Here is a 24,103-nt window from a genome sequence, read left to right as displayed (position 1 = left end):
TAGGTAGAACACCCCATAAGCCTGCCCTACCCACAACCCAGCCACGAGCCCCGCCCGCCATGCCGAAGGACCTCCGGGTTGGGACAGCCCGGAGCAATTGGGGGCTCGTGGCCAAGGAGACACAGCCCCCCAAGGGACCAAACCTGAGGCACCCAACCCCAAGTGAAGAGACGCACAAGCCCCACCTGCTATGCCAACTCACTGGAGACCTGGGTAAGAGAGCCAACTGGTGTGCGGATATAGAGTTGATAGGCATCACTAGACCATCGGCCTAAAGTCTTAATAAGGTGATCAGGGATTCCCCGTGCAGCAGCTGTGGTAGCTGCACCAATCCGGAAGCTGTGGCCTGAGTAAGAGCCTGAATAACCAGCAGAGTGTAAAATAGCCTGCACCGTGGAAGATAGCTGCTGCCGAGTTAACGGACGGCCATCCGCATAGCAGAACAGGGGCCCTGGAGATGGGCCACGCAGAGCCAAAAAATTACCAAGGGCCAGCACTGGGCAGACAAGGCTGTTGCCCCGACCCACATAAATGTCACAGCCTACGCGAAAGGGGTCTGTCTTCGAGCACTTGATATGAACTTTAAAACATGTTGGGTCCACCAAGGAATCCGCTTGCACATCGCCAACTGTCAAATGGATACTAGGGTCAAATGAAGAATTGGTGGTAAACTCACCAGCTCGTAGGAAACCGAAAAAACCGAGGCAACACGCCGCCCAGAGCATGACATGGTCCCGGGAATCCAGGTCCAAGGATCGCTGGATGACCTTTAAGAGGTCAATAGTGATGGGAAGGCGCTTAGTGGTAGATGAACCTTGCACACGCTTAATGCCCCTTAACAGCCGCTGTAGTTGCAGACAGTTAATCAGGGGATCAGGTAAGCCATTGTCAATGTGAAGGGACCGCACTGCACTGAGGTACACTTTAATGGACGAGTGGTGTAGGCTGTCAGCCAAAAAAGAAGCAAAACGCATGAGCGATTGTTCATCAGCTGGCAAAAGAGCACCATCTGGACTCAGCTGGCCATCCTGACGGCAGAAATCGAAGTAGCGACGCTGGGCGGACAAGTATACCCGACGTGTAGACGGGGCCAGACCCTGGTAAAGGAAAAATTGGCATCTCTCCGTCACATGACGTGCAACGCCTCCAGTAGAGCAGGGGGGACTGTCATCGGAGACTGCTCGGCTTGTGGGGCCAGGTGCCTGAATCGCGGAAACTGGAAACGGGAAAGAGCATCCGCAACTGGGTTAGATTTACCACGAATTGAAGATGCAGTAAAGGAAAATGAATGGCGCACTGCCAACAATGCTAAGTAACGCAACAAAACCATTAAGTCAGGGTCTCTGGAGGTACCAGAAGACAGAACAGCCACCACAGACTCGTTGTCGCATAAAAACTCGACCCGCCGTGACGCCCACCCAGGTCCCCACAAGTACGCCGCCACAACAATGGGGAACAGTTCCTTGTATGCAATTGAGAGGGGCTGCTGTGAAGCTGACCACGCGCCAAAGAACCACTGGTTGTTAAAGATAGCTCCATAGCCCAGAGAGCCTGCGGCATCTGATGACACTTGGAAATCTGGAAGGGGGGCCCACGAAGGCATAAGGAAGAAACTGAGACCCTCCCAGCTTTGGAACAGTTCCTGCCACCATGTCAAGTCCCGATGAAACTCCTGGTTCAGTCTAATGGGATGGTCATCGCGCCTGAAAGTACACAGTAAGTTAATCATGCGTCGGAGAAATGTCCTTCCCTGAGGAGCTATCTTACATGCATGGTGGAGGTGGCCAATAAGGGACTCCAGCTCCCGCCGCTTACAGAACCGCTTACCCGACCAAGTACCCAGCAGGGCAATGATCCTCTCTCTTTTCTCCGCTGGGAGACGGGCCTGCATTGTGGTGGAGTCAAGCTCAATACCAAGGATGGAGAGGCAAGTAGAGGGACCCTCCAGCTTCTCAGGGTGAAGGGGGAGGCCTATCTTCGAGCACAACTGGATACACGCCTGTAAGTTGTTGTAACAGACTGGGGAAGCCGGAGGACCCAAGGTCAAAAAATCATCCAAGTAATGGCGAAGGAAGTCAACTCCATAGTTTTGAGTCAGCATCCACTGAACCAGGTCTGCAATAGCAGTGAAGATGTAGGGTGCTGAACGCAGACCAAATGGGAGAGCCATGTCAACGTAGTATTTGCCACGCCAAACCATTCCTAAGAGCGGACGATCCTGGGGATGAATAGCCACATTGCGATAGGCGCTTGCCACATCGAACTTGGCCATAAGAGTTCCTCGGCCCCTGGCCATAATGCCTTCTATGAAGGAGTCAACCGTGACATACTGAACTGAAAAGGGGGGTTTTGGAATGCCGTCATTAACGCTGTGGCCCTCTGGTGAAGAGAGATCCAAGATGAGACGCCATTTACCCGGCTGGTTGCTTTTCGGGATGACTCCAAAACGACTGATGTGCAAGTCAGGAAAAGGAGGCGATGTAAATGGGCCTGCAACTCTTCCATGTGAAACCTCTGTCTCAAGGTAAGCATCTATGACGGATGGGTGGACAAGGGCAGATCGCATGTTAGAAGAGGCTGACCGCAGGGTGACTGATGAGGTCTCAAAGCCAATGTGGAAGCCCTCACGGAGACCGGTAAGAACATAGTCTGCTGCCATCTGATCTGGATAGTCACACAACTCTGCCTGAAACTGGGATAACTGCAACGGGGACACCAAATGTACTGGAACTAATGGAGAAAACGAATGAACAGGAACCAAACTTCCGGATAAACCAGTTGAATCCGAAGAAGGCACAGCCACTGAGCCACAAAAGCCACGGTGCTGGTCTGGAGTAACAGGAACAAGATTATTTACACTATGTACACCAGAAGCAGGAGGACTTGTAATCCTCTCAGTACCGCCCCCCCTTGGCAGGGGAAGGGGAACGTGAGCGACCGACCCCTGGGGGGTGAAAGGGGCAGCTAACCTTGGGGTGGTCGCTGTTACATGAACTGCAAATGTGGCGATAACGGCATTCCCCGAAAGGCCAGCGGCATTGCCCGTTGTTCCACGAGATGCAGTAAGGGGGTTGGGAGTTGTAGCCCCGGCTTGCTGACACGGTAACGGGTGGGGAAGTAGAAGACTGGGGGTTGGCGATGGGTGCTGGCGACCGCAAGTGAAAATTATGCAAATCCAAATTCATCTTCGACCAGTCAGATGCCCCAGTTGCTGCAGCATCCTTGCGAAAAGCAAGATCATACTCCATCCAAGCTCTACTCGTTGATTGCCGAGCCGTTTGTATGATGAGCAATTTATATTTAGTGAGGTCTGGCCAACGATGGGGATGGGTCGCACACATCACCATCTGAAAAATAGTGAAGGCCTCGGTCCAGGTCAATATGTCCTGTATTTCAACCGCCCGGCGCTTTTTAGAGACCACCAGCTTGCCGTCCAAAAAGGTTTGCGGCTCGTGCTCTGCCGTCCGCAGATTTGCAGACAACAAGTCCGCTAAATCTACGAACTGACCGCTCGTAATCTTCGCCACAAGTTTAGCGGGAATTGGGGCGTGTCCTGGTCCAACCACAAATGCTTTGTCCACAGACGGTGGAAAAAGCAAACTGCTGAGACTGGAAGACGAGCTGGCAACATGAGTGGCCGTCAACGGTGAAGCAAAAGACAGCACAGGCCGAGCCGAGTTAGAGCCGGTGGTGGCTGACACGGACGAGAAGGTAGATACAAATGCCGGCCACGTCCACGTACCTGAAGCGGCAGCCATCGAGCCTGCAACGACCGTAGCAGGAGTTGAACAAACGTTGGACGTGACAACTGAAGGAACGCTCGATACAGGAGCTGCGTTATCCCGGATCGCCGCGATGATGGTTGGAAGGGAGTTACTGAACGCTTGGGCGATAGCGGACGCGATGTCATTGGAGAACGACGAGGACGTTCCCGCCGAAGCCGCCGAAACTACCACGCTAGCAGCAGAAGAAGAAGGTGAAGAAGTGCATGTAGACGGGATTACACCCGCCGACAAACTGTTGTAAGTTGAGCGCGGATGAGCCATGCGAGCCGAGCAATGAATGAACAACAACACACGCCAACACGATGCGAGCGACAAAACGCGTCCGAACACTCACCAAAAAACGAGTACTGCCAGTCAAACCGCCCTTGTAGAGAATAAATCGAAGGCTGACCGCTAAGGCAACGCTTTTAGAGAAAAATCCTCGAAGAAAAACGAAAGAAAAGCCCAACAAAACGCGATAAACTAGCCACGCCACGAAAACGCTGAGTAGAGCAAATTTCCGAGCACGTGCAAAGGAGCACGCCTAAACTGCAAGAGAATACCGCTGGCCACGCAACTGCCTGCAGACCTGAACCAGGCCCCAAACAATAATGTAACAACAAATGCCCAAACGCTAATGTGCTAGCCGTGCTCAAACTATACGCCAATAAACGCTAACGCCTTGCTACGCCACGCCACCACGGAGCAAACTTGCTCCAAGTCGTTAACTAAGTTAAATTACATTTAACCCTATTAAACATGTATGATAATTTTAGAAACATTTTACATTGCACAGTTACTGTGCAATTGAGAAATGTTTTGAAAAAATTTCATGCACATATTTCTATAAGGCAATTTTTATTAGTCCTGGCTCTGAATACTTTTAATTATCAATGTGCCATAATGTAGAAAGATCTCTATAGTTGTCTGTTCTTACTGTTTTAGAAGAATTGATATGGTGGCTAATTAAGTTAATGCTGTCATAATTCCAGTGATCTCTTGGTAATGAGCAGATGCTGTGCAATGCTCAGAAGTTGCTGAAATTAAAATGGCCATTGCTTGTCATTTGTTTGTTTCACTGATACTAGTTTAATTGTTTTACTCTGGGTGCCAGTGTTTTTCCGAACAAAAGGTTTGCAACGGAAAACATGTCTGTTTAAGGTTCTCCACAGAGAAGTCAAATTGTTATCGACGACTATTTTAAATGGACAACTTAATTTAATTGACAGCTATAAGTGCTCAGAAATGCGTTTCCACGTATAAAAAGTTTAGTTGCTGGCTGTTGTGGAAGTGAAAAGATCAAGCTTTCGTGGCCAGGCTGTCTCTTGCAAATGAAAAAGAAAAACCTCTGACACCCACGGTAAATTTGCATGTGTCTTGATTGAAACTGATGCTGTTTTGCTAATGTTATCTCTGAGGGTCTGTACAGTCCTGTTTCTAAGGAAAATAAATTACATTTCTGTAAAAAAATTGTTTATTCTGAAGTTTGTTTGTTAGCTAAGGTGAACATGACAAATATTTAATAATTGTTTGTTTGGAATATTCGCAAAATATTCAAATTTTGATACAGAAATAATGCACACTGAACAAATTTGGGTTTAATTTACATGTAATTAACAAAACATCATTTGCTATGTTTGCTTGAATAATAACCAAGAAATAATTTGGGATTGGTGAATGATGAATCAACACTTTGCAAGGTGGGGGGAAACCAGCATTCTCGTCTGCGATTCCAAGACTTTCTCAGCCTTGAACAAGTAATCAAGACTGAGGTGTCTGAAAAAGTGCAAGAATCGTGAAATTTAACTAAACTTTTGTGAGATTCATATTTTGAAAGAGCATTCACCTTTATGTGCTCCAGAAGGGTGTAATTATTCCATGATTACTCAAGGAAGGCTATTATTATTCAAGGTAAATTTAGGCGTAGTTTCAATAAATTCCTCAAAAGGGAAGCAATTAACCAATAGATTTGATCATTCGAGGAAATACAGTTATGCACTGTCGGTTTTTCATAACTGTGTTTAAGCATATTTTCAACTTTGTTTCTGGAATGTTGTCTGATTACAATGTATGCTCTATAATAATTGTAGCAAAATCTAGAACGTCATCCACTGGGATCTGAGTGATCCGTCCAAGTTGCTCTACAACCTACAGACCAACAAAAGCTGCATTAGTCTGTGGTAAATGTTAAATACAGATTATCCAGAAATATGCAACAAGATCCAAGGGGAGGATTAAAGAAACAATTTGGGTAACTGGAAAAGAGGATGTGCCTTCTATCAGTGTAGTGTCTGGTGACTTATAATAACATAAGTAAAATGAATATGGTAGTAGAATGGAAAAAAAATATTTTTGGCATTCACTTAATAATAAAAATTTGAGCAATTCCTGCCTGCAGACAAAAGATACCTGAAGGTACGCTATGGTAATTTAATGAGTGCATTAAAAGATGATAGCTATTTACCTAGTCTTAAAGGATTTTTGGAAATGCAACTTTTCATCTTTTTGTCATAAAGAAATCTTTGTTTTAAGTCTGAATTGAAACATGTCACACTAACCATGTCACTTGTCGCCTGGTTTACAATGTAGGATGCTGCTCCAATGACTGATACTGCCAGTAGCATGAGGTCATTAGCTAAAACAGATAGCTTTTGCCTGTCATTGATACAACTCTCTCCAGTAGCAGCCATACACAGCTTGCTGTAGATTTCTTCATACTTAAGGTAAACTATGTCAAGGAGCTTGACACTGGCTTCGTGGAGAAGTTTTACTTGAGCATGGGAGTCATTGTGTCCTGAATGAAAAATAAAACATTTGTCTGTTTTTTTTTTCTTATGAACTGTTGGTGTTAAGTGGAACAAGTGTAATGTCGATGATACTGATAATACATTTAAGGACCTTTTAAGTCAGTACATGATGACTTATACACTATAATGGCCAAACTGCTTGCTACTTTTGTTACTGCGCATACGTTCTGCGCCTCTCGGGATACTCGGGGTTCCTATGGGTGGTGCCAACTTATACAGGGATATTTTTGCGTGGTTTAAAACGATGTGGAGAAAGTAGAATTTCGGTATCCAAAACGAAAATTAGGGGTAGCTATGCATTTTTCAGAGATACAAAGCTTCAATTTGGAAAAAAATGCCATACATGGCTTTGTTTTTTACTACTTTTTAGAATAATTGTTGCTTATTTATCTCTAAAAAATGCGTGGTTACCCCCAATTTTCTTTTTGGATTTTAATAGCCCTTGCTAAGATTTACTTTTCCCGCAGTCATAAACCGCACAAAAATATTTCAGTATTAGTAGGCACCGTCCTTAAGTCGATCTCAGGTTCCCCTTTTGTCAAAGAAAATTATCATAGGGGAAAACTTTTTTTCCTTTAACAGTTCCATCCCCCCCCCCCCCTAAACCCCTCCAACCCTAACTTGCTTCAGGCTAACACCCAGTGCAAAGTACTGGACGTCCATCCAGTGTAACTAGGTGCTGTTGTCTAACACCTTTGTTAAATCGGCAAAAACGTGTTAGTATGCAAATGTAACTGCCCCCCTTCACTCACCCAGTATTTCTAGGATTGTTTCCAGGAACGTCAATGGTGTTGTGATTAAGATATGGTAGTCTAAGGTTTTCAGGATTCGTAGCTCCGACTTCACTATACTTCCAAGTGTGTAACAATGGCCAATGGAATTAAGGAACCTCTGACCTTTACTTGGAGTTATTGCCTGTGAGAACATTGAAATAAACAAACAATTATGACTTGCTATCTAATAATTATAAGATTATTGTTGTCCAAAGCAAGAAATAGCATTTATCTCATTATTACGTGAGAGGGAAAGCCAGAGACTCCAAAGAGTGACAAGGGCTACTTCCACCCAGAGCTCAAACCACTATTTGAGACAAAAATAAGATTTTACCGCTAGCGTGGATGTTGTATTTTCAGATCAAGTCCCAAATTCTGTTCCAAGGTCAAGTCAAGTCACTCACATTTTTTGAAATGCAGAACATAATTTGATGACTATTTGGTACATTCTTGTAGTTCCAGACCAAAATCAACTGGGGTGGAGACTAAAATTTTAACTCCTAAATACTCAAATTAACCCTTCCCCGACCCTTCCCCTAAGACTGAGGCTAAAATGTACATTTAATAAAAATCATGTGAATTTATGTTTGACAAGCTAATTAGTACATGCAAGTTCATGCTATAACTTTTCAGATTCTTTCTAACTCTCTACCTTATAATGCGAAGTCAGCTTGCTTGCAAGCTGTACACAAGACATTACTCTTAGAGGTAGCTGTGTTTTCACTCTGTTTTCCACCTCTTTCCAGTTTCTTTGCAGGTTAGTATCTGAATTTGAACGTATAAGTTCGTAGAGACCACACACGTGCTTTGCCATAAACCTACGGTAAAAATTTTCATATGTCAGCTTCATTATTTAAAAAAAAAATAAAAAAGTAGGTTAAAAATTTCACCTACCTATCAAAAATTTCAATTGCTAAAAAGCGCGTTTGTGATGGCAGGCCCATTTCTTCACATAGGAGAAAAACGTATTCTGAAAAGAGAAAATGCGACGAAATAAGCATGTTTCGTTTTGTTTCTGTCATTTTTTTGTGGCTCTAGACTGTGGTTTTCATTGGTAATTACGTCAAATACGTAAAATACAGTTTTAGCCAATTACCTGCCGTTTTTCCATCTTTAAAAAATCCCTGTATTCCATTGGCATCATCCATACTTTTTTCATTCTCATCAGCTAAAACATACAATGCTTCTTCCAGCAACTCGGGTGGTAAACATGCCGACTTCATGTTGAAGACAGGCTCGGGTGGAGTACCGAAAATTCTGCTTTTATACATTTTAAAAAAAATTTCAAACTTCAGTCTTTACTTTAGCAAAAAAGAGACGTTAATGGGCGATCCATAGTTGTCCGAATTTATAAGCAACACTTTTCATTGAGTTGAGCTCTTTATTACTTACGCACGCTGTCCGTCTGTTTTCTTTCAAAAAGCGCGCCTTTTTTTGGCGGGAAAATCCTGGCAGCCGCGCGCGCGCCGTGAGCCAACAACGGAGTCAAATATTTAGAAGAATTTGCACATTTAGTTTTGAAAGAAGAAAAACAAATAAAATATTAATTAGCGCCGGAGTAAACAGCATGAAGCTTTCTTTTTTGAAAGGTTGAAAATGGCAAACAGCTTTACATGTAAAAAATAGATAAAAAAAAATGCAGATCAAAGAATTTTCACAAAAATAGTGAGGCAAACGGCAAACAGTTATTGTTTTTAAATCTTAACGAAAATGGAAAAAACTGTTACAATATTTAAAATGATGATACATGATAGGTTGAGAAGAATGACTGAACAGAGAATATTGAAGCTGCCACGGTCCTCCAACGGTAAACAGAGATGGTCTGCTAGCGGTCTGGGTACGAAGGAATGACAACTTCCATATATGGACAGCGACGAAGGAGGGTTCACTTCCTCCTAACGTTGGATCGGGTTGTTTCTGTTTATTTCTAGGTTTTACAATGCCGGTAAGTGCTTTTATTACCCGATAATACTTCACTAGGTAACGGGAAAGACCTGTACCGTATTTGACGCTTCTCTTTTTTGATTTACTTCAGGCGTATCATTCGTCATTGGAAGCGCCCAGCTCCATAGGCAACATGGCGCTGCTTCCCATCAACACCAAGTTCAAAGGGCCAGCACCACCGGGAGGTATATTAAAACTCTTTCACTTACTATGGTTTGGTATTTACAATAATGAGTATTGCAAGTTAACTTCGAGTGAAAAAAGTTTGAACTTTATTTAAGAGATTTTACCGTGGGAATGTTGCAATTGCCACTGATGATGGCGCCATTAATTTGTGCTTTTCAGATGGCAGTACCGATATAATCGACGAGGCACTCAACTACTTTAAAGCCAACGTGTTTTTTAAAAGTTATGAAATCAAGGTACTTATTTTTACATCTGAGACATTGTGGTTTTTAGAGTTAATTAGGCAAAGATTGATATAAAATCACTCTGGCCCTCCATGTTTGCAGAATATCTTGGTAAACTTGTATTAGTTGATTTTTACTTCATTTCCCTGACGTATGTTTTAAAGTAGTGTATTTCAATGTGAATGCAAGGATATGTAAATAGCAGTCATTTGCAGATGACTGGTAATTTTGTGTAAAAATCCTCCCCAACAAAGTGTCTGGCAAAAAAACATTGCAAACACTAGCTAGGTTTTAAATGTGTCTTCACATTTACTGTGCATTTGCTTCATAGCTCCCACACTAGCTGCAGGTAATGCGTCAATCAGTTTGAACCTTCAATATACCCCTGGGAGCATTTGGCCATTTCCTGTGCCTGGGAAGTAGGGCATTTGGTGCAAAAGGCTTTCCCGTGGAGTTGGGGATTTAACTTTACCTGAGTGGGATGGGGAATTTGAACTTTTTTGTCCAGCCAAAATTGTAAAAGAAAAGTATGAAGCTACATGTAAAATGGAATTTCCAAAGGGGTGCGAGGGGGTCTTGGGAGAAAAACCCTTTAGGGTTTGACATGGATAATTTCTGTAACTACTCAATATACCTACGAGAGTGATAGCTGTTGTTTAAAATTAAATACTGACATGGCAAGTACAATATGTAAATTACTACAGTAAACTCTCACCTTGCGGACACACCTCTATTAATGGCAGGAGCTGAATCCCTGGCCAAAACTCCAAAGAAATTAAAAATGTATGGAAATAACTTCCACTTTTTTGGAATTATGGACACTTCATGTGGTCCTAAAATAAAATTTTTATTGTTTTATTGTTGTTACTACTGACATCTTGGATGCATTGAATTCTTCTGTTGGCTTGTGTTTTCAACAGAAATGGTGACAAACAGAAAAAAATATAAGTATGTCGTTCATTGGCGTCCAAGGTGTCTGTACTGATCTTCAAAGTGCACTATTGTGGACTCTCTCTATTATGGACAGTCCCGAGGGCATCCGCTATTAATAACAAGAGTTAACTGTAACTAACAGTGACAAATACTGAGAGAGGCATTACATGGACAATAGGTTAACAGATTGGCAACAACAAGCGTTCACTTTAAAGAAAGGCAAACTTATTAACTCCAATAATTTATAATCACTATCTTTCAGAGTCCAGCAGATCGTGTTTTGATTTATCTGACACTATACATCTCAGAATGTTTGAAGAAGCTTCAAAAGGTAAAGTTAGAGTTGCTTATTATCAATATATTTTGGAATATTCTTTGAAATGAATAAATGCAGATATCACAATAGGCTGAGGGCAGTGAATGCTCATGAGTGAATAACAGTGTTTGAAAACAGTTCTTACTGTTAGGAATTAGTAAAACTCAATCTTGTCCCTGGTTTTTAGAAAGCCAAAAACTTACTGTTTGGAAGAAAACATTTTCCAAAGCAACCAAAAGTGTAGATTTTTAAAAATTGTGTGATATTGTAAGTTTAGTCAGTTTAGGAAATACCTTTAGCTTGCCAGGCTTATGACTAAGAGTATAAATCTGTTTTATTTCAGTGCCAGTCAAAGGTGGATGCTAAGAAAGAGATGCAGACCTTGGCAATTGCCAATTTTGACCTTCCAGGAGACAGCAGGTTTCCACTGAATGCAATGTACCAAAAACCAGCAACTAAGTCAGAAGCAGGTTAAAATGGATGTTCCTGGATTTTAGTTATTTTCTTGATTTAATCAAGATGGTTGTCAAGGTGTGTGGCCTGCTGATATGATTTTCCCCATTTGTTTTTAAATAGACACCATGCGCTCCTACCTGACCCAATTAAGACAAGAACTTGGCGGGAGGCTTGTTGAAGCTGTGTTTGATTCCAAGACAGATAAACCATCGAAGGTAGGTGGTACTCCAATAATTATTTATTACCTCTAACTAACCTGAGCGCGAAGCGTGCGGGACATAAATCAACGGGAAAAAACTAGGATCCGTAACTTACTGTACGGAACGAGAAAACAAGGTTGGTAAGATATTTATAATACCTCTGAGGTTAGTCAGGTGTACAGGAAAGGAACAACTTTCAAATTAAGTGGGCTGTACAGTGAAATACGGCCTACAAAATCGACCATTCACACTGTGTGTACTATAAACTGAGAGATATAATAAGTGCTTTTATCAGTAGGTCAGTCTTTGTCAGTAATGTAAGTGCTGGTGGTCTCAAATTTATTGTAGCAAATATAATGTCTTTTCAGTGGTGGATGTGCTTTGTCAAGAGGAAGTTTATGGACAAGAGTCTCTCAGGTCCTGGGCAGTAGTGGTAAGAAAAGGTTTGTAAATACTAGTTAATCAAAATAAAAGCAATGTGCCAAATAGGACCCAGTTACAAGTTGGAGAGGCCCAACACTTAAGGATCAAACAATACCCAAAGTTTCTGTTTCTCTGTTTTTGTTACATGCAATTGTCTTTTAATTAAATAGCTGCTGTATTCTTTATTTATCACTGCAAAGGATACTTTCAACATTGCTGATTCTTGTAGAGTTCAGGAACTTAGTAAATGGTCTAGCTCACCATGAGTTTCTCAGTAGCTCATTGGTTGTAAGGGACCTGATCTGTGTGTCGAAGGTCATGGCTTTTTGTTGCCCTTGCAAACTGAGATTTTGACTTTGTCCCAGTCTCATCTTCAAGGTCTTTGTGATAGACAAAATACTGATCCTGGAAAAGGTGTACTGAAGATGAAAATCAAGTGTTCACATGACAAATACTCCAGATTTGTGGAGTATTTTGTACCATGTTCCAGGGTCTTCTCTGTGTGGCCATTTTGAATATTGCAAAGATCCTGGGCGGTTGTGTTTGTCCTGCACTTGTGACATGATGAACATTAGATTTAACTTTTATTTCAAGTAACATAATCTAACTATCCAAATTCAAAGTTAATTAAGTTCAATAGTAGTAACAAATTACAAAAAAAATGTGATGACATCATGTAAAAAGTGCAGGACAAAGAAAAATCTTGGTGTGTGATGGCAATCAAAAGTTACGACTGAGCTTCTGGGAAACTTGTGGCAACTCATCTTTCTCACTTAAGTTTTGGTTCACAAGACGTTGGAGCGTGAATCTTTTTTCTCCTTTGAAGTTATCAATTCCTTCATATGTAGAACTAAATGTTTAGGACAAAAAACTAAAACTGAACAAAATTCTTTGAATTTTCTTTCCAGGTTTTGAAAGTACCTGTTACATGGAAAACAGGCAACTTGTAAAGATAAAAAACAGTGCAACTTGTGAATTTTTCAGTTTAAAATAAAATGTTTCTACAAATTATAAAATCACAGTCGTCACTTGTGTGGTTCACAATTTCATATCTGCAAAGAATTGGATGACGTTTATTCTTAATTTTTTTAATGCCTTGAAAAGCATGGTGATTGATCAAAAATTAATTGACAAGAAAAGGTAATCAAAACCGCAACAGCAGCAAATGTCATTAAATTGAAGGCCCCTTTTAGCTGTCAAAGTTCTTCCCTGTGCAATTCCAAGGCTGCTGCCTGGTAGCCTGGGACGCCTTAATGTTTTGCAGCAGCACCTACACTGTAACACTTCACATGTTGGGTGCCAAGATTCTTGGCTTTTGGCCTTGTGGGTTCCTTGAAATTTTTGTTAGGAAACAACCTTGAATTCAATTATAGAAGGGGTGCCTGATAAAAGCTCTAAGTGACTTCTGATAATTTGCTAGATTCTCCTTCTAAATTGCCTGGTATTGACTTGTAAAACAAAAGGAAAATTTGACCTTACACAAAAAGTCACTCAGGGCCCTATTCCGCACACCCTTTCAATTCATCATTTCTTTGAATTGGCTGTTAAATTTCAACCCGATAATAAAAAGGTAAGAAAGAATCAAAAGCACATCATTCCCAACACCCAAGGTATTTCTGCGTTGACTGAATTCAATTGGACTGAACAAGTGATAGCTATGGCGGGAAAATATCCACAAAATAAAATATCCAGACCAGTTAGTTTCTGATTATTTATTATGCAATCAGAAAAACTATAAGCACTGCTACTGGCTAAAACTACACCTCAACAGCATTTGCGTTTACTACGACATCTATAGGCGAATCTTTGCTGATGTCATTGTTTACATTTTTCCTCATTTGCATACGACTAAACTCATAGAAGCCGTGGCTGTATATATGAACTAAATGCAAAAGTCGAAAGAGCTGATTAATTTGAGCATTTTGTGCAATTTTCAGCCCTTTGCAAGCGATATTGAAGGAAATATCAGCCAACAAAAACTGCGAAATTGCTGGGTGGCAAAAAAGTTAATGAGCCATACATTCTCTGTAAAATTTCGAGTTTTAGAAGACAATTTCTCCGAAACCATTCGATGTATTGGGCTCAAATTCTCAGAGAAAACTGAAACTGTTATACCCCTTCAATATTCAGAGTTTTTATTTTATTAGCGTCATCAGATAGTGAGGAGCATATGTTAATGAGGCAAAAAGTGTAAACAAAGATTCACCTTAGATAGCACCTCTTAAACATTCCATTTCTGTGCTTAGTGTTAAATAAGTACTAATTAAAACTGATCAGTTTTAAGAACTTTCCACATGTACATACAGTTTTTGACTTCAGAAATTCAGCAACGACTTAGAAACATCTTAACAAACCTCACTCGAGTAACGTTATTCATAAATTAGCTATAATACAAGAATTCATGAATATGTAAAATCTGAATAAACAATTATTCATATATTAAATTCCTTGTGTAAATATCATGAAAATTAAAAAATCACAATAATTATTATTATGACCATACTGAACTCCCAACCTATTATTATGTCATGCAGTAGACCATAAGATATACAAAGGCCTGATTAATAAATAATTGCTGTATTTCATACACTACAGGACAAAGTAGACCTAGGTACTCACAGCTGACCATTCATCAATAAACACACATTGAAAAAAAATTTGCTTTCAATTGGTAATTGTAGATTAATTCATAAAATACCTGTCATGCTTATTTTTTAAGTGATAAGTGAAACATGGAGTAAAGTGGATCTCCTGTAACTTCCTTTGCAATGTTCAGGAAATCTGGTCTCTCCATGCTGTCTCCGGTTTTGGTAGTGTAGGTTTCAAGAATGAGTAGCCCCTTGCACCTGTTAATGCAAAATAAAGATATCAGTTTGATATTGTATCATACTTTCCTTGCTGCAAGTGGTAAAAGATCATATGAAGCAGAAAGTAAACTCAGAAGCTTGGGCTACAATCACACCTTAATTTGCCACAAATATAAAGTACAATTAAATAAAAATTAACAACTACTCACTAAGAACTACACAAGCTGAGTAGTTACAAAATTAATATTTAATATTATCATGCTTTATCTGGGTTGTAATACACAAGGAAGAAAAAAGAAACAAACAAGTAGATATAAAACTAGCAATCAATCAATCAATCAATCAATCAATCAATCAATCAATCAATCAATCAATCAATCAATCAATCAATCAATCATCAATCAAGATAGGAAATAGAATACCAGTTAGTGAGCCAATAAACACAATACTAAGCCAGCATTAGATGTAAGTACTCAAGAAACTTTTTGAATAACCTTGCACACCACCCTGAATCAAAACTGACTTCAAAGCCTACTGTTGAACTTGATGAAATGAAAAAATTTAGATTATTTTTATCTGCCATAGGGTACTAAACCACACAAACAAAGAAACGTCCTTCTTAGATTATGTAATGGTCTTATCAGACTATAAAACCCACCGTCATACGGTTGGATTCAGAATGAACTGGGAATTATATAGAAGTGTGAAAACTAAAGATATACTGGCAGAGAACCTGTTAGGATGCGAAATAAAGTCCATGATTTAAATAAAAAAACATTTATGAAAATGACGTAGACTGAGGGCATCCTCAGAGTATACACAACATTGGCAACCCAGAAATCCACTCAACATGCTAAATGCATCTACATACCTTGGATGACATGGTTCATTGTAGATGTCCAACTGAAAGTATTGGTTTTTCCATAAGAAGCATCTCCTTGTCTTGTACACTGACTGGCGAGTGTGATCAAGCTGAGAATACAGCCTCTATGGTAAAAGAAAACTCATTATTTAGTTAACTATACCACTGTGTCCCAGGATCACCAGAGGATTATGAGATAGGAAAATAGAGTGCATTGAGTTTTTTTTGGCTTATGGGAACTTACCATTAGGCCTGGTTCAGAAACTATACTTCACATGAGCATCATTGACAACATTGAACATTAAAATTACGTTTTCATTGGCAAATCTAGTTTTGAATTTCTAGTTTTACTTCACCTAAAAAGAATGGAACTCTGCACCGTCTGTCAGGCTAATGAATACAATAACAACAACAACAACGATACTGATAAATACATGCATGAAAAAATGTGTGTTAAATTGATTACAACTTGCTGACCTCATAATCCTTTGCTGATAAATTAGTTCGTACTTCCACAACTTGTCCGTTGAACTTGGTTTCTTTTCTTAAAGTATGCATGTAGGTGTACTGACCTAAACAACAAAGAAAACCTGTCTTATTGCCATGGTTCTGAAAGCTAAAACTTTACCTGGTACTCAGAAAATGTGAGTAGTAACAGAGGCCATCCTGAAGCTTCTGCACATGGGTCATCCACCATGGATCTCCATTGTACATTTTGGGCAATAATTTCTAGAATTTTCTACTCTCGTAAAGTGCAACTAACCCCCCAATTTTTTTTTGGCTTAACATATTCTCCTTGAAAATGAATATATGAAACATATATTATATTATATATATTATATATTCTTGTCATCGGCCTGATCATTTGTGCGAAAAAATTGTTGCTGTATAGCTTTTTCCTCTTTTTTTCATGAATTTTCAAATTTGGAAAATTTTGTGCTTCTTTGACCTGCGTCCGCATGTAAAGGGAGAATGGGCCTAGTTTGGCTGTGACAAGTTGTCACGTCATCGAAGGACTTGTTGTGACATGATTGCGTTGTTAAAATCTTGATGCTTTTGAAGATAATATGGCGATGAAATATGCGAAAGAAATATGTGTTTCGATCGAAGCACCGACAAATGCTTGCGAAACAACTCGTGTTTATTCCTTTGATGACATCACAACATAACTTGACCCAGGTTCCTAAATAGGTGGTGGCAGGTCTAGAAAGTCAAACTTCAAAAGGCCAAGGATTTTATCAATCTCAAAACGTTTTTCACACAAATGATCAGGGCAATTAGGAGAATATGTTAAGCGAAAAAAAATTGGGGGGTTAGTTGCACTTTAATGAGTGAACTGCAACACTATTTGCCATGTGGCTGTGTGGTAAAGGTGATGCATAACTTTACCCTGAAGATCACCAATAAGCAAATTCAGTATGGAAACACTGATCTTCATCTTACCTAGCAAAATGTGATATGATTCAAATGGATTAAAAAAAATATTGATTCCACAATAATTTATTATAAAATTAAACAAATACAAGCGTTTTTGCCGTACCATGAAGGCTAAAAGAACATAGCAACTTCTACTACTTGTAAGGAACTATCACGAGTAAAGACATTAAAAACCAAACTTGCCATTTTGTCCTCTTCTCCTCAGCCGGGCTTGACTCTTGGGATTTGAAGTTGAAAGATAATCATGAACCACATCAAAGTCTTGAAAAGTAGGGAAAGCCTTAAAAAAAGAAAAAAAAATAATACAACAGTGTAATCTGCGTTAGGAGTTGACAATAAAAGTAATGTTAAAAGATGTAAACAAATGTGTCACCTTGTCATCTGGAAGACTTGAAACCAGGAACTTTCTTTTAATACTCTCTGGCGATAGACGATCACCAGTATTTAAACCCATTTTGTTGCAAACAGCCTGAAAAAATTCAAAACATCATTTCAACTTTTGGCCTCAAGAATGTTATTGAGAGTGAAGTATTGACCACTCAATGTTCATCCCATATCCCATCCCAAACTGCTTTAATTGGCTCGACCTGCAAGTAAATGCCACTTATTTTTTTGGTATTTAAAGCCTTGCTGATAAATACAGCAGCTTATAATACTGGTCTCAGCTGCAAGAGGCAGATTCATTAATTCCTGTAGCATCTACTGTATGAGCAATGAGAGATGGCTGTATAAGCAGGCAACTTAAAAGCTTGATTAACAACAAATTACTGAAGGGCTCAGAGTATAACCATCTGTTAAATTATTTTAAGCTGATTTTTCAGATCATCCCTTGTTTTGCTGGTTTATGCTTAGTTTTCAAGAAAAACAATGCCAAAATTTCAAGTCAGCAAAAGAATCTGAGTGAAAAAAAAGTAAAAAAAAAACCCAGCAATGTTATTTGATTAAATTGAAGGCCACCTAATCAACATAAAATTTGACATAAGACAGTTGTTCTCTCAGTCCCTCAATTGTGGCACATCACATTGGTGAAAAGATTACTTCAAATGGTTTGCTGTAGGCAAAGTAACATTATGTGCAGTGCCAAAAGATGTCATGCAATAGCTACTTGAAAAACTAATAATAATAATAACAAAAAAATTTGTTCTTACATCAATAGCACGTCGCACTTTGTTGTTGAAGTTTGTAGAGTTGTCAATGACATCAACATATGGGTGACCTACCCATGCCTTACACAAACAAAATTATTTTTAATTAGTAATAAGCTAATAAGTACAGTCAAATCTGTATTTATTTATTTATTTAGCTTTGCCTAACTAAAATACAAACAGAATAGAAACAAACAATAGAAACAAAAAAAAATACCAAAGATATAATAATTAGGCAGGGAGACCACTACAGCGTAGCCAATTACAGCGGATCCCTCGTTAATTATTTATATAAAAAATGCTTAATAACTAAAACTAATAATATGTGAGCATAAAACTTGAGAGGAGACAAGGCGGGAGACCAAATTGCTAGAAGCAGCACGTTGGCAGGCATAGGAAAGACCTTGCTGTGTTACACCTAGGACAGATTGTTCTCCAAGTTCTAATGTTGTCAGCGTCGTACAAGTTCAAAGCCTTTTTATAATAATTAATAGTATTAAGTGGACACCCTTTATTAAATGGACAGCAAGCAGTCAATTTTTTTCTTAGAATCATGATCAAAGAAGTGTTAATGTACCAATGCAAAACAGACCTGCTGTGTTACTTTATCCAACTTTCTGGCCACTTCAACAGGCTCCATTCTTGTGTGGTTATTAGCTGTTGTGTAGAAGTCTTCTGCTCCCTGGGCTGCTGATACCTGCCGAGTAAACATGTGTTGATAATCACTGTTTATTAGAAGTAGAGAATCGTGCCTCACAGTAAAACTTACCAGATGAATCACTTGATCATATCGTGCATCACGCAGTGACACATTGTTCCAGTTGTTATCATCGAGAAGTTCCTGCCATTGTTCTGAGCTCATGTCTGAAAGTTAAAAAGGAGATTTTTTTAATGTTATTATTTGGATATTGAGAAATAAATGCCAGTAGTTTCTTAAACAACTGCATACAGCACTTATTTCCAATTTCATTTTTTAGCTTTTCACCCTCAATAAAGTGGCTTGAATTTTGGAAAATTTATCTTGCTTTGTAGTAAATGTGAAATAACTTTCATCTGGGGAGGGGGGGGGGGGGGGGGCAGGAAGGTAGCAAAGTTTTCCATGGGCAGGCTCTGCCCTGAGGTCCAACCCTTACCTTTTTATATCATATTATTTTCAAAAGGAAAGGTAACCCTTTATATACCTTCCATAGAAAATAGTTCCCCTTTCACATACCTATGGTACAAATGACCTAAATGACGGTTTTCCCTACCCTAAACTTTTCTTCAGCTGGTGAGATCCCTACCATTTTGTATACCTCCATCCTGAAAAAAGTACCAATTCTGGGTGGAGCCCCAGGAACCTTCACTGACCTTGAGCACTATGTCCAACAGCTTCTTATTGGTGAAAGTTTGGTGATTATTTGAGTTGCTTGACACTATAGGAATGTGGTGTATTCGAGGGGCGGCACTTTAATAAAGACAATGCATTTTTTTAGATGCCGATGAATATGGAGTTCCCATGTCATTAACTGAGTACTTAATCCTATGTCCAGAATGTGTGGTAAAATTTAAACTACCACTACAGAACATAAGGTTGGGTTTGTAGCATTTGTTTTTAGGTTTGAGGAGTCTAATACTCAAGGCTTTAGAACCATGATGGACCTTACATGATGATGGATCCATAGCCCCTCTATCACTTATCACCAACACGTCCCTCTGACATGACGCTGCCAAGTCAAAAAATGTCTGCTCCAACTGCAACAAAGTCTTGATAAGGTTTGCTTGAAATGTGTAAACTAGAAGGAACAATGGATATTTTATTCTTAGTACTGGCTAGTTATAAGTTTGCCTAAAAAATTACTTACAAAGTAAGCCTAGTATCACAGGCCACATCATTATCCCTTTGAACACCATTTCCTTCAATCCCATTGAAATATGTAAAATATATAATGAAGGAATTCCGAGAAGAGTTGCAATGGAAAGACAACAACTTAGGTGTATTCTGTGCTAGTAATTCATGATAAGTAGTGAATTGGTGTACCTTTGGGGGACGACAAAGGGCTACTGTTAACCCCACCCTTTCTTAAGTCTGTCTTACACTATAAACCAGTCTATATGGAACGTCATGGGTTTAATTCCCATCAGGGTCCCATACTTATTACTAGCAAAATTATGAACATAACATCTTTCTCAAAAAATAATCATTCCTTATTTGATGTGATGTTGTTCTTCATACCTTCTTCCTCGTCAAGATCAGTAAACTTTACACCACCACTGTAAGAAAAAAAATAGCGTTTTATACAATGGACTGAGTAAAACTTGTGTTTTGATTGGTTTAGAGGAGTTTGTGATTACTAAAAGAGTACAGATGCATGGATGATTTCATAAGCTGCAGAAAGTTCTCATAGTCCTGCCTCATAAAATTTTGTTAGAGAATCACAAGCCTTATCCTTGTGTTAGCCAACAGGCTTGCCCTTTTGTTATAGATATAAGCAACATAATAATAACCAACTTTGGCCTCTTATGTCTACACAAACCATCACTATATGTTGTGTGGGAAAACTGATATGCAAGCAAATTATTTATAAAACAAATAGATTCCATATGGTTGTGTGTGCGAGCACTCTGATAGCACACAGAGGTTTTTGAAATTTGGTGAGAACATCGCAGATCAGTCACGCTACCTGCCAGCGGCTCATAGTACACTTCTTTGTTCTCAACAAATTTGGCGTCATCTTGCATCACACAGCCAAATGGAATCTACTTGTTAAATAACACTGAATTGTTATTAAAGTAGACTAACTTTTATTAAAAAACAAGTGCAATGAAAATTAAACTTTACCCCAGTAGTACAGTGGCTGCTTCGGGAACCCTATATACCTGCAAATGAAAATTATATTATTTTTTGATTTTCAATTAAGCTCCTGTATACTTGATCTCCCGCCAAAAGAAGATATGGCTTTCCATGTGGATGGGGTGGGGAGGGGGGACATGTCCATGAAATGAACACGTGCAGCAAAAAAGGAAACAGATGAAGCATGTGTGCTCAAAGGTAATTAATTTTACTCATCAAAGCATAATTGTCAAAATGTAGAAAGATCAAGAGAGAGTACAATGCATCTTTAACACAAAGATGCAGTTTCATCACCTTCCAGCCAATGTTTTCAAAGAAGGTTGACATCATTGCTTGGACTGTTGTCTTCCCAGCACAAGGACCTTCAAAGTTATTTGACATAAGATTAATATTATTAATACTGGAATTGGTTTTGAGGCAAATGCAAGTGCAAAACCTTGTGCTATATCCTGATAATGAGTTTTAATACTTCATTTTTGAATGAAAACTGGGTAGGATTATTTTGCACTTGGCAGTTCTCTGGAAAGATGTGCGTAAACCAACCGTACATGAGAGCAGTCATATTTTCAAAACTGTGAAACAGAAGAAACTAAAAAAGAAGGTCTGTGTGCAATGGACTGAATGAGCCAAAAGTGTTGGCACTGATAATGCTTCATCCAACACTAGTGGTTTCTAAAGGAATTGGAGTTCTATAAATCCACATTTTTTTCAAATTTTCCAGTCCAGTCCAGTACAAATTTTACAAACATTATTGCCAAACATTATTGGTATATAAATGGGTGATAAAAATGTAAAGAATTTAATTAAAACACTTAGTAACTATTGCTGTTCACATGGAAACAGCATGTGGCAACAAACCCAGGGGGAGGGGGTACTCCCACATATATGCCATATGAAGGTATGCGCCACTGTGAGGGGTATGTTTTTCAAGCATTTTAGTCTCAGGGATTGGGTATAAATTGGAGAGTTTTGATCTCATTGGGTATCAAGTTGGAATTTCTGTTTCGGTTTATTACACGTGATTGGAGGAAAGCGAGATTATATAACGCCTAAGATACAAATTCTTTTCATAATACTCATATTTTTAAGACTTAAAATACGCTTGATGGGAAACTTTGTTGCCGTCATAGCAGGTAGTACGTTCTATTATGCCTTTTAAAACATCCATTAAATTGTGGATTAGATTTAAGTCTTAAGTCTATCACTAAGTGATCATAATTTGCGTTAAAAAAACGCAGTGGCTATTCGTACGGCACCCGTACGGCGACTTGTCCTTGCTATTTGTACGGGAGTCCGAAGATTTCATAGGATTTCTCTGTAATTCCTGATTCTCGCTTATCCAAATTATTATATTTACCTTTCGAAGGAATAAGCGAATCCAGTGAGTGCCCTTTCTTTGAGCGAGATAAGTTTGCGTACTCTCTACTCACTAAGCGAACGAGCCACTCGCGACACTTCAAACTTTTTCCGAGCTACTAACATAAACTCGCACATGTCACGCAACCTCTGCTTCACAGATCAACTGGCTACAATTAGTACGCTGTAGCTTAAAAATGTGCGAAAAGAATTTCTTATACCTTATAAACAGTTATAATACACTGGCTTGGATCGGGGGGTAAGTGACAACTTGGTAATTCAATGAATTTGAACTCACGTTAGTAATCCCGTACGAATTATTCGCATTTTTGCTATTTATACGGGAATTCTTCTTCCTTCTATAGTAGGCGCAGTTTCAGTCATTGCAGTGAAAATTTATACCTGTGTCAGAAGGAGAGGTGTGTTCTGTTATTTTCAACATAATTTCTGTACGGAAATGCGAGTGTCCAATAGGTAAATTCTTCCATTAAGTGAAACTCCCATTTCACGGCTTTCTGGCCGTACGAATAGCATCACACAGGTTGGGAATACGGGAGTCCACGGAACTGCTTAATCAGTATACCACCGGTCAGGATCAGTTGTCTGAATTTCTCAACCAGGTCAGCGATTCTTAAATTTAATGATAATTTTTACTGGTACTCATAGGAATTCCAAATGAATAGCAAATACCAGTCGCTGTACGGTCTCTTCTAATCGCGTGACGTGTGCGTGAATATAGCGCAAAACAATTCCAAGTGTCGCGAGTGGCTCGTTCGCTTAGTGAGCAGAGAGTACGCAAACTTATTTCGCTCAAAGAAAGGGCACTCACTAGATTCGCTTATTCCTTCGAAAGGTAAGTATAATCATTTGGACAAGCGAGAATCAGGAATTACAGAGAAATCCTATGAAATCTTCGGACTCCCGTACAGATAGCAAATACAAGTCGCCGTACGGGTGCCGTACGAATAGCCACTGCGTTAAAAAAACGACACCATGTAAGACTGCTCAAGAATTGGCTTTAGTTGTTCACAAAATGCCGGTCCACTCTGATCGCCACTACAATGAATGGAGCACTCATGTTCCACTGACCACGATACAAATTCGTTGCGAAGCTGTGCTGAAATCTGCACACTTATGCTTCACAACCATCGCTAGAAAAGAGCTCAATCATTTGCTCATAAACAAAACAAAACGAGCACATGCATAATATGAACTCGAACAAGCCGAACATGAAGTCGAACGACCTTCGATCGAACGATGCAGATAACTATGGGCAGAGAAGTAAGAGATTACTTGCAGATTACTTAAATGATTATCAATTGAACAAACCTCCAGTAAGAACAACTTTGTACATTCTGGCCGTTTTTTTGCCTTTCACACCGTCCTCGCCGGCCGGCTGACCATTAACAGCTGCTTTCGATGACATCATCTGAAATTCGGACCAAGGTTCGTCAAGCTTTCAAATAATAAAGCACAGTTGTGTTCAAATCCCTATATCGTTGTCAGATTTACTATTCGGACAGTCCACTTCCTCAGGCAGTGTAAAAAAATAGGATTTACAGGCCACAACAAAGCCCAACGAAGTTCCCGGGAAAACACGCGGGAAAGCGGCTCAGGTCAGCGGGCATGCAAAGACA

The 24,103-nt window shown here is 39.6% G+C and overlaps 5 protein-coding genes across 6 annotated transcripts; 1 reads left to right on the top strand and 4 right to left on the bottom strand.

Annotated features, from left to right (window-relative positions):
- Nucleotides 1-188: 188 nt before the first annotated feature.
- Nucleotides 189-974, bottom strand: LOC146452787 (uncharacterized). The gene has a single exon (XM_085097745.1). It carries the CDS (start codon nucleotides 972-974, stop codon nucleotides 189-191), a length of 786 nt encoding a protein of 261 aa, XP_084953871.1.
- A 1,911-nt stretch (nucleotides 975-2,885) lies between these two features.
- LOC146452786 (uncharacterized) lies at nucleotides 2,886-4,879 on the bottom strand. Its single transcript, XM_085097256.1, has one exon. It carries the CDS (start codon nucleotides 4,044-4,046, stop codon nucleotides 2,895-2,897), a length of 1,152 nt encoding a protein of 383 aa, XP_084953382.1. The 5' UTR covers nucleotides 4,047-4,879; the 3' UTR covers nucleotides 2,886-2,894.
- Nucleotides 4,880-5,031: 152 nt separating this feature from the next.
- On the bottom strand, nucleotides 5,032-8,800 carry LOC146452785 (cyclin N-terminal domain-containing protein 1-like). The gene is made up of 6 exons (XM_085097419.1): nucleotides 8,441-8,800; nucleotides 8,239-8,314; nucleotides 7,997-8,162; nucleotides 7,324-7,486; nucleotides 6,323-6,558; nucleotides 5,032-5,912 (listed from the first exon to the last, which is right to left on the bottom strand). The coding sequence occupies exons 1-6, from the start codon at nucleotides 8,613-8,615 to the stop codon at nucleotides 5,826-5,828; spliced, it is 903 nt and encodes a 300-aa protein (XP_084953545.1). The 5' UTR covers nucleotides 8,616-8,800; the 3' UTR covers nucleotides 5,032-5,825.
- Nucleotides 8,801-9,175: 375 nt separating this feature from the next.
- LOC146452784 (actin-related protein 2/3 complex subunit 3-like) lies at nucleotides 9,176-13,042 on the top strand. 2 transcript variants are annotated; one of them, XM_085097648.1, is made up of 8 exons: nucleotides 9,176-9,289; nucleotides 9,380-9,473; nucleotides 9,634-9,710; nucleotides 10,894-10,962; nucleotides 11,291-11,417; nucleotides 11,524-11,618; nucleotides 11,972-12,036; nucleotides 12,935-13,042. In XM_085097648.1, the coding sequence occupies exons 1-7, from the start codon at nucleotides 9,284-9,286 to the stop codon at nucleotides 12,032-12,034; spliced, it is 531 nt and encodes a 176-aa protein (XP_084953774.1). In that variant the 5' UTR covers nucleotides 9,176-9,283; the 3' UTR covers nucleotides 12,035-12,036; nucleotides 12,935-13,042. The 2 variants fall into 2 exon arrangements, with proteins under 2 accessions (XP_084953774.1, XP_084953773.1); XM_085097647.1 differs by having other exon boundaries at nucleotides 11,972-12,046.
- A 681-nt stretch (nucleotides 13,043-13,723) lies between these two features.
- Nucleotides 13,724-24,066, bottom strand: LOC146452783 (TRPL translocation defect protein 14-like). The gene is made up of 13 exons (XM_085097643.1): nucleotides 23,796-24,066; nucleotides 21,405-21,472; nucleotides 21,099-21,136; nucleotides 20,493-20,530; nucleotides 19,924-20,052; nucleotides 19,047-19,141; nucleotides 18,870-18,974; nucleotides 18,281-18,358; nucleotides 17,506-17,601; nucleotides 17,316-17,412; nucleotides 16,173-16,267; nucleotides 15,705-15,820; nucleotides 13,724-14,872 (listed from the first exon to the last, which is right to left on the bottom strand). The coding sequence occupies exons 1-13, from the start codon at nucleotides 23,893-23,895 to the stop codon at nucleotides 14,734-14,736; spliced, it is 1,194 nt and encodes a 397-aa protein (XP_084953769.1). The 5' UTR covers nucleotides 23,896-24,066; the 3' UTR covers nucleotides 13,724-14,733.
- Between the last annotated feature and the right edge of the window lie 37 nt (nucleotides 24,067-24,103).

The sequence above is a fragment of the Pavona decussata genome, unplaced genomic scaffold, assembly GCF_977016875.1.
Source record: "Pavona decussata unplaced genomic scaffold, jaPavDecu1.1 SCAFFOLD_366, whole genome shotgun sequence".
NCBI lineage: Eukaryota > Metazoa > Cnidaria > Anthozoa > Scleractinia > Agariciidae > Pavona > Pavona decussata.
This window is presented reverse-complemented; position numbering and strand designations above follow the sequence as displayed.